Genomic DNA, 10,841 nt, shown 5'->3' on the forward strand with positions numbered 1-10,841 from the left:
ACGCAAAGGAATGACTCAATCGTATGCCTCTGGTTCCCCTCCGACACTGTGAATGTCATTCCTTCTTTTAAAAACAGACATGACGCAATAATCACGTTCATTAGTTTCGATCAGCTGATGATAATCTACTCTATACGTAATGCAAGATTTAATTATCGTGACCGTAATTTTATACCAAACTCCGTACGTATATTTCGAAGAGGATCCAACAGGTACGGGCGTCCGCCTTGTGATGCATTACACAATCTACCCAACCTAATCCCTTTTTGTCAAGCTTAACGATTTTACGTTTGTAATTAATATTGTTAAACCTATGAAAATGTAGGGATGTGTTTCAAGAGGACATTTCAGTACCCAATAGAAAGAGAATACTCAGTCCATCACCAGTAAATTGCCTCGTGAATTCGACTTGTAAAAAATGATCCCCAGGACGGTAATGGGAGAAATGAAACCATGAGCAAAATGTCTGTCTGTTCTGACTACTTGATACTGTAAATAATCAGATTAAACTTTCTCTCAATTCCCCCAGTGCCTATGGACAGTTTCCCCTCGTCCTGGATGCTGAAGATTCCCTTATTTTAAGGCAGTGTCTGCTGGCTCACTTAAAAGGCCTTTTTCGGCTGTTTATAGGGCCATGCGAAACCGGCACAAGGCCATTCCAGCCTCCATTTGGCCCCATTAACGGTCCAGTTCAGGAAGGAAAAAACTCCCGTCAAAGGAATCCTTGAATGTGTCTGCGGTTCCCCCCGGAGGATTTTTAACGGAGGGTGATTTATCCCGAAGCACGAGCCAAGTCCCCATTCATTTTCACCCCCCTTCGGATATTATATTTGAGAAAGAATTTTGAGAGAAACCAGGTCTACCGAGGAGGTGTTGGGGAGGTGGGCGGGGGGAGTGGCGGTAGTTTTATATCTTGTTAACAGTTTCCGATATCAGTTGTTTGTGTGCGCAGACGCGGGTTCGATGGTGAAGCGAGATGTGTCATCATCATCATCACCTTTGTATGATCTTCCTCACTATCAATATCGAAGGTGAATTATGGCATCGAGTTTTGAAACTATCTCCCGAGCTACGATACTGTTATTGCGGTCGTGGCTTCTTTATTCATTTATTTATTTACTTCTTCGTAGAGGGTGGCGAGCTTTTGGGAGAAATAGAACGACGTTATTTCATAATAAAAGGGAAAATTGTTTTTATGCGGAAGTCGCCGTTTGACAAAAGCTGACCGCCATTACATTTCTGGAAACGTTCGGTAGATGTTCCCGTATTTTCTAAATATTATAACCACAAAAAATTTTTTGCATCAAATTATAGTGAGAAAATAAACAACGAAAAAGAACAGGAACATTTACAAAAGAATTTCTGTTGTATCAACGATTTTAAACATTTTGTCATTTACTTGACAATACAGCATATTGCACACATTCATAGAAGGCGTGATAGGTCTTAACTTACTGAATAAGCTTCAACAAAACAGACTGCTGGTTTGTGAAGAATTCTGACCAGAAAAGTAAAGTAAAATAAAGATGACATAAATGAAAATTTTAAAAATGCGTAAATATGCGTTCTTTTTTATGACCATAAAAAAATCACGATTGTACTTTGTGATAACTTTGAATGAAAATACACGCAGTTACACTGTAAACACAACAAAGATTTACGGCATCAGTCAAATTCCAACGTTTTCAATTAAACGATTTACATATCCTACCATTAATCGAGGGACACAAAAGTCGCCCATCCAATCCTCAAAAGTAATAACAAAGAACTGGAACGGGAGAATGGAAACAAAAGGGGGAAAAACGTTTATAATCAACAAAGACCAGAACCAGACGACCCAGAGAGAGAGAGAGAGAGAGAGAGAGAGAGAGAGAGAGAGAGAGAGATTGGGGCTGGCCAGAGTGACAATGATGAAAGTCAAGACTATTATTATTATATGAGTTCTTGCGAAGCTAAGTCATTTTCTGTTTGGGAAAGTTTGTTGGCGATGGAGGGAGAGAGAGAGAAAGAGAAGGAAGGTAGGAATAAAGAAAGAAGAGAAAAATACGAAGACTTTCCAGATTTCTACCTGGAAGACCCTCGCATCGTTTCCGAATCACAACAGATGATGTGTGCAGTTACAGAGAGAAAAACGGATAAACTTCTAAATTACTTGGGTAGAAGTCTTGAGTGGTACATAAAAAATAAAAAATCTCCGAATTACACAAACTGAGGTAGGGATTCATAACCAACAAAATAAGATCTTGTGCTTTTATAGATGAAAAAAAAAAAAAAAAAATCCGGAACCTTCTAAATCACATAAATAGAGAAGTCTTGAGTTACAAATAACAAAAGACATTATTTTTCAACCTCAAAAATGTACAGACACTAGATGAGTTATAATCAACAAAATAAAATTGTATGCAGTTATGGATATATAAAAAAAAATGTGAATCACATGACTAGACGTCTGAAGTGATAGACAAAATGGGAACCTATAAATTTTGAATCGCCTTTACTGATGTCGGGAGTGAAGGACAGAATGAAACCTTGTGATAAAAAAGAAACTCCATAGAAAAATTTTAAAATACAATATTTACAATTTGCAAGCCTACCAAAGCTCTCCCTAATCTTCCCCGCAGAAGGTCTAAGCGGTGACACAGCCGACGAATTCTGCCTATGGTAATGGCCGGAAGGGAGAAGGCTAAAACTGTTACCACAAATTATTTCCTTCCGCCTATTTTCGGGGGCTGTGTAGAATTCGGGACAGTACCGACCGGCCGCCATCCTTAATTTGTAAACCCTGGAATTGTGGAGTTCCAGTTTTAGGAATTCACGCGCAATTTTACACTTGCGCTCTTTTAAAGGGATTCTTACAATTGCTGATGCTTGTTCGAATCGGCGTGACGAAATGCTGGGGGGGTTTCTGGCTTTTTATTTTCTAACGAAATGCACACATATCAGTAGGTCTTTGAGAGCGAGCGTCCACGTTCAGGAAAACGAAAAAAAAAATGACTGATTTATAAAGATAATCCTAAACAGGCTATAGTATCTAATACTGCCTTCAACTCTTCAAATTGAGCGCGACGATGAAGGAACGACACTCCAGTGATTCACTGCCGGGCCAGTTTTCGGACAAAAGGTCAGGCCTATGACATACAATAATACCCTCATTCTCACACACACTCTCTCTCTCTCTCTTTCTCCCCCTTCTTCCTCCATTCCTCTCCGAGTTTCCCTTCTCATCGACCCCTGTTGTCCTACGCAACAACACAGCACCAGCAGCGGGTGGTTTCAGTGTATTGTGTAATGGTGCGGATATTATGATGAGGGCGCCACTGTATCACCACAGTGAATCCCTTACTACTGTACTACTTCGGCTACTAATACTGAATTAGTAGTAGTACTAATACTAGTACTTAGTCGAACGATGTATCCTAGTTAACGCAACGAGTTGTCATTGAAGTTTGTCTTGCGAATTGTTTCTCACTTGGAGAGAGAGAGAGAGAGAGAGAGAGAGAGTGTGTGTGTGTACTTTAATCTCTACACTCGGAACTGCGAAGACTCATTACGTCAAGATTGTGTTATTTTCTGCCACGATTCCCTTCGGCACTTGATGTAAAAGCACTGGAATTCCATTCCAGACATTTTTCTGACGTGGCGATTATATGAAGGTGTAAGGATTCCATTGAAAAGGACAAAGGTTTCTCATTATGACAAACGTGAGAATATAGATCTCCATAAGATATTATTATTATTATTATTAAATCACTTATGTCTGTTTAAATATTCATCTGTAAATGTTTTTATCATCTCTCCATTTCTTTATGGATCCTCCTCTTCGCAAGATGTAGCATCAACCACTCGTAGTGTTTACTGATGTTCGCTGTTATATTTTACATTTTGGGACTAAGGGAAAATGCTTGTCTCCTCCCTCTCTCTCTCTCTCTCTCTCTCTCTCTCTCTCTCTCTCTCTCTCTCTCTCTCTCTCTCCTTCCCGACGTGGAGATGTCAGCGGGAACCAAGTTTGTGTGTGTTTTCCCCGGGCCAAAAGTTTTATCAGAAGGGCGGCCGAGCCAAATTAGTGGCATTAGTGGAGCCGACCCGTCAGCTTAGCCTCGTCACAGGGTTGGGGGGAAAAACGCTATACCAAGCCACAGGGAATTCCACCGTTTGATTAAAATGGTTAATGTTGGGCAAGAAAGAGGACGAAGAGAGAGAAAAAGAAGAAATTCCTTCCTAGGCCGGGCTGGGGGTCAGGGCAGGCGAGTGGAGCTCTCAAAGTCTACTAGATAGAAGTTTATTTTGGGGGGAAGAGGGAGAGGGATTCCGAGTGAGTAAGTTCCAAGTTTTTAGGAACTATCACTCTCTCTCTCTTCTTTCCTGATGTTAGGAATGGGAAGTGAAGGTCGAGGCGGAAAGATGGATGCTAGTTCTCGAGCGAAAGTCTGCAGCAAATTGACTTTTTTTTTTCTTTCTCTCTCTCTCTCTCCCTCCATCCCTACGTCAGTTCTCCGTAATGTCCTCGAAGGTTGGCTGGCAGAAGGGATTTATTTGTTCCTTTTTTCCTGGAATGTCTGGGCTCCCTCTGGTCACAATAGTCGCAGAAATACAGAACGACCGGTGCATGTGCCAAAGGCCTTTCGCCTCTTAATTGTCAATGTATGTCGTTTTAAAACGCCCCATGACTTCTTGCACAGGAAAGTTCTTGATCATCTGTTGTCCCAAATATTATCTGGTATCTCTGAATTATCACGAAGAGTGACGGGCAACAGTTACTGTTTGAGTGGGGGAAGGAATGACATGACGTGTGCAGCAACATCCCCTTTTGGAGAAAGAGATTCCGAGAGCAGATCAACTTGGCAGTCAGTTCCCCCTCTTTCTCTCTCCCTCTCGGCTGTATCAATCTGGAGGTACTTTCAATTTCCTGTTCCATAGATTCTCCCATCTCAGCAGTTGGGTCGTGTAATCGCCATTGTTTCCAGCTGGGACAACAGTTCCCACTATCCCACCTCCCCCGCTTCTTCCCCCCACCACCCCTCCCTCCCTTTTGAACCTCAATGTTTCTACCACCACTCAAAATTAATGTACTACTCTCAGGGGGGAAAGGGGAGACGAGAAGAAAGTAGTGGAGGAGAGAGAGAGAGAGAGAGATGAATGGACGAAAAACTTGAGAAAGAACGAAGAACTTGGAGGGAGTAGGGTTCCACTACGAAAAAAAAAAAAAAAAAAAACCTATTCATAATAACCGAAAAAGCAGATTGAACAAGCTAGATTTTAAATTAAGTTTGATTGTACTACGAAGGATAATTTCTTGTAAAACTTTGCAAGTAATCGTTCCTCAACAAATACGAAGCCGTTCTTGTAATTACCAACGTTAATTTGCTGAACAAGAATAAACACTACTATAAGAAGTTCCCAGAGAATTATTATGCGAGATAGTGGTAGTAGCATCTCGCATAAATTCTAAGCCTTCACACGAGACCTGTCTAGGAGAGCACTTTGCATCCTGGGGGCTTTGTAACAAATGAGTCGTGAGACAAGGGATATAGGGATATAATGCATAGTTTTTATTTACGGACCGCTGAAGACATAAGCATTGCATCTATCCTTTTATCTACTTTCTTGCTATTAAAGTGTTCATTGTTGCCTTATATATTTATATACCCTCCTTGACAAGATTCGAGGAATATGCCGAAAAAAGGAGATTCACATATCTCCTCGCGTGGTGCACTGTAGGCATTACTTAAGGTTCTTTGCAGAGTCCCTTCGGCCCATAGCTGCAATCCCTTTCACTATACCTCCATTCATATTCTCTTATCTAACTTTCCCCCTTCTAACAATTATTTCAGCACTATTTTCAGCGCTGAATGACCACATAGGTTCCAGCGCTTGGCTTTTGGCCTAAATTTAATATTCAAGTTTCAATTGTGTAATACACTCGAACTCATTTTTTTCGCCATACTTTTTGAAGGTACGTATTTATTATTTGAATTCATATTATGCATCCATAGCCTCCTCTCCTGCGATTTCCTTGCTATCAACAAGGAAGGATCACTTATTATTATTTTTTTTTTCTGAGGCTGTGGTTACGATGGAGACCTATCAGATATCTCTCACGTCATGTTAGTAGTTATTTTTACACTGACGATGTACTATTCCTACAGCTTGCCAAACCAACTACCCAATGTATTTTTCATTGGCCTTTAGAAAGAGACTTCCATCTTTTCAGTAAATTGCGTCTCTTGAGCAGAACTTACTGTGCCTCATTTATGTCTTCACTGGTAAAATTATTCATCCATTCTGATGAATATGTATGATTTTACTCAGGAAAATGCTTATTTAAATTCTGACGTTATCACTCGGCGCAATATTTAAATAATGTAAGGTTAATATGCTATAAATTATTTTTCATTTCCGTCTGGATAAGTGCAGAAATAGAATACCATCGTTAAATGGTTTTAATATATAAAAAAAATACGTCAACGCCTATAACAAATTGGCTGTTACGCATATCCTTTATGTTAAGACAAATCGGTTTCTACATTTTAATGGATGAAATAAGGCATTTGTTTTCTATTCGATGGAAATTCCGGTTTTAGTGTTCATCAGATAAAGTGGTGAGCTGGAATCCTATTATAACCTCTTATCATAGAGGTACAAAATTAAATTAAATTTTCACCTCATAAAAAATGAGATATGGGTCAGGTTTCACATCCACCTTATAATACAGAACACTCAATCTCGTTGCCACCTCCACACCTCTTGGTAAATAGTATACACTAGCCGAATAGCCTTTCTAACCTCAGAGTTAGATGCTAATTAAAAAATTCTTTTACTCCTTCAGATTCCGCGCTTGCCTGAAGATGTCGAAGACGGGAGCCGCTGACATGGTAGGCAACGTGTTCTTCGACGTCGTCAAGACCCGCTGCTTCGTCTTCAAGAAGGAGAAGGTCTGCAAGAAGACCTCCTGGTGGGGCAAATGCGAAAAGTATCGCATCCAGGGCGTGGCTGTCCTTCGCGACCCCATCCCCTTCAGTTCCTGAGCTCTAGGGCTGCAGGAGACCAAGAAATTGAACGAAGGAATGGCAACGACCACCACCACCACCACCACTGCGCATCTCCAGCCCATCGAGAGAGGATCTTTTCTGTCGAGCATCTTCGCAGGCTTTTTCGGAGGTGGAGGCAACAAGATGAAGAAGAAGAAGAATCACGTCTTTGAACCTACACCAAAGAATCCCCGAATATTCTGAGACGTGCCCCGCCCCGCCGCCCTTTTTCAGTTTCGAGGGGAACCCACGACCAGATTCGGCGGTTGGCAAAAGCGGCATCACTTCGGATCCATCTAGCGAGGGCCAAACGACAGGCGGAACCAACCAACCAACTAACCAAAGAAGTAATTAACTCAATCTCGCACTCTCTTATTAAGCAATAATAATGTTTATAAGGAGCTTTCATGTTAAGGTTTACATGTAAAATTGTCTATGATTATCCGGACATTTTTTTTTCTGAGCAATTCAAATGATCCGGATACTCGCTGTGCCATAACGGATCACACATACACAAGCTCATGTTTTCACACTTCCCGAACGGTACCTGAACAGTATAAATATTAGTTCACTCAAAGCACAGTTATGTTTGTTCATGGTGTGACATGCGTTATACATTAGTAGAGAGGTTCCCGTGCACCTACTGGGAACTCATTGGTCAAATGTCCCAGTCAAGAAATCTTCCTGCTTATAAACTTAAGAAATCTGAAAAAATCTCACTTATTTCAGAAAGCTTTCATTCTTATATTTGTTAACCATTATGAAATCTTGAACTTCCCGTCTACAAAGTTAAATAAGATAACTCGTTATTTTCTTCTGTCTATCGAGTAGAGAAATCTCGAAGTCTGAATCAGCCAAATCAGAAACCCTGATTGGACGACCCTTCAGAAGTCTACATACAAGTATCGTCTCCCACAGTCATCGCTTTCTCCACTCCCTTCATGCTTACTACTTCCAACATCCCTGTTTTTTTATTTCTGAAATATCCTCTTCACTGGTTACTCACATAGGTGCTATTAGATTATGTGTCGAAGTATTTATTTGTTACTTTTTTAATGAATGTTACAAATGCAAGGCTGCATACTTGCTCGTATAAGAATGAAATGAAACAGTCTCTTTCAAAGTCCCTTGCCTTGTCTATTCTGGAAAGAAATGAATCGATCCGCGGTCACTGCAGAGGAACTGGCATTGACCTTCGTTACTATTTACCTCTAACCAGTCCAGAAAGAGCAACGGACAGTTCTCTGGTAATGAGTATTGTTTATATATATTGCTTTATTAATCGAAAGTAATTTTAATACTTGACATTCCAAAACGTTCAAGTGTTTTACTAATTTTTTTGCTCGAATGATATATATATTTTTTTTTACTTTAAAGGCCAATCACCGTCCGAACCAAGCTATTAAATCTTATTGGTGTTATCATTCCCTGCACCACTTTTATTTTCTTTCACGCCATTCTTATTCTTGCATTCCGATGGCAGTTACTTACTTGAACATACGTTTGTATGCAGCGTTCACCTGCTACAGGATGTGGTTGCATGAAAATAATGGTAATGCAAGGTGAAGTTATAACAGTCTGGAATGTGAAGTTAATTTGCAAAAAAGGAAGTTCTTTCGGAGCGTAAGTTATAAAATAGGACATCGTGTGAATTTATTTCCTTGTAGAAAAAGGGACATCGTGTCCTCTCTCATAGTGTACAGAGGAAGACACAGCTGTAAGGACTGCAGAAATTTTCAGCTGAATAAATCACTGTTAACTTCTCCCTGGCAGCCTGTGAAAGCCATTTAAAGTAATTTTTCGTATTCGAGGCTAGGAGAAAATGAAAAAGGACAAGGTTAATTGTATGAATCAACACTCTAAGCTACATGCGTAATAACCCCCTTCCATTAATCTTTGAGAGAGGAAGTCATAGCAGGTGATAGAGATGAGACATTCACAACCAAAGGTTATACATCTTGTTTTTTTTCTTCGTATACACCGCGTATGTATGACGGAACGCAACCGTTTCATCCATTCATCGTCTCCCGTCATTATCAGTATCATCCCAAATCTGTGAAATACATCCAGCTATGCCGTATCATAATCAACATGATCATCATCACCACCATCATTATCATTCGATTCACTTAACGAAGAGAGAAAGGCATTTATTATAATATGTCACTTTTCCGTTTGTTACATGAACCACGTTTCGTCTCTGATTACAATAGTCCGTTGTTTGTTAGACCTGTCCAAAATTGATTAACATTAAGCCAAAAGCACTTTAGTGATGTTATTTGTAAAAAAAATAAATAAATAAAAATAAAAAAAATTAAGAGCATTGCGCCAAAAGTTCTACCGTTTATGTCTTAAACTTCCCTGACAGTTGCATTCGATTGTGACGAGCATTTAGTTTTAAAAAGTCCCTCGGCGTCCGCTGTTAAAAGAACGCGCTGGTCATTCTCTCTCTCTGTCTTTCGGAGGGAGGGACATGGCTATGCCCAGGGTCTACGAGTAGAGAGGCATGACGTCAAAATAATGCCTCGGGTACGAGACGAATACATCGATCAACTCGCTAACTGTTGAATACAGAATGGTAACCTCGTGGTCGAAATGCAACTGTGTGTTTTTGACAACGAAACTAAAATCGTAGTATTCCGAAGTATGTGTGTGTGTGTATGTATATACGCCATGTAAAATGTGTATACATCATACATATTGCAAGGGTGTGTATGTGTAGGCAGATTACACATTTGAATGATGGATGTCTTTATAGAGCCTCTTCAAGTCATAAGATTAAGATGTTTATTACTATTATTATTATATATATCCTGTTGCCGCGTGGTTGTAAATATTGTGTAACGCCACGCGGTTTTGTAAATAGTAAATACACCCCACCCCCTTTTATTATGTGGTTGTACATAAAAACAGAACGACATTTATTTTTATCTTCAGGCAAAAGTATTTAGGCCGAACCTATTTTTTACTTTGTAATGTTAGCGTGCGGACATCTTATTTATTTGGAATGAATAAAGTATGCGAACTTCGACGAATGATTTTCAAGAATGGCTGCTCTCCGTGCTAAGTATCGCGCCTGCGCTGAAATGATGACGTCATTTGGTTCACTGCCATTAGTCCAGGATCTTTTTTATTTTACGTGTTCAGTACATTCCTTTTTTTCTTTCTTTTTGTAATAAATACGCTGCTACAAGATCTCACACAACGAGAGCCGTGGACTGAAAGACCCGAGAGGATGGTGAACCGACTGAAAGTCCTTTTCAAAGTCCAAGAGAAGTCAGACCGGGTCGATTCCTAGCACGGCTAGATTAAAACATATTGCCATATTTATGAATGAGAGTCATCACCCAGTGCGTTGTAGTGTTTATTGTGTGGGTTATTATACGGATGGTATTTTTTAAGATCTTCAGAGCTACTATTTATTGCCGTTATAATATATATATGTATAGAAAGAATGTTATTTCTACACAGCGGTAATGTAAGACATTCCAGAATTTATTTCTGCGTTGGTATGCTTTTATTCTATGAGGACATACATGTACTAGATAGGATCGGACTTGTAATTTATGGAAACATTAAAGCAAAATAAGATTTTTGGTGAATTTTCTTTTTCCCAATAATACTAAGGCAAACAATGAATACGTGGAAGAAAATAGGTATTTACAATGTAACTGGTCTACCTTGAACTGATTTACTGGAGAAAAACAATATATCTAATTGGAATGATATAATCTGACACAATTACTGTAATGAGTCCTGGAAAACAAGTAAAATTCACTTTATGTTAAACCTAAAAATACTGTGCAACAAACA

The 10,841-nt window shown here is 39.6% G+C and overlaps 1 protein-coding gene across 3 annotated transcripts in view; it reads left to right on the top strand.

The window, feature by feature from the left end:
* LOC135207342 (uncharacterized) overlaps positions 1-10,621 on the top strand; it is a 27,932-nt gene extending 17,311 nt beyond the window's left edge. For all 3 annotated transcript variants that reach the window (XM_064239070.1, XM_064239077.1, XM_064239060.1), the window contains exon 6: positions 6,827-10,621. In XM_064239070.1, the coding sequence (XP_064095140.1) occupies positions 6,827-7,025 (199 nt within the window). In that variant the 3' untranslated portion in view covers positions 7,026-10,621. The remainder of the gene's footprint in view (positions 1-6,826) is intronic.
* The last annotated feature ends 220 nt before the right edge of the window (positions 10,622-10,841 follow it).

This window comes from Macrobrachium nipponense, chromosome 11, assembly GCF_015104395.2.
Source record: "Macrobrachium nipponense isolate FS-2020 chromosome 11, ASM1510439v2, whole genome shotgun sequence".
Lineage (NCBI taxonomy): Eukaryota > Metazoa > Arthropoda > Malacostraca > Decapoda > Palaemonidae > Macrobrachium > Macrobrachium nipponense.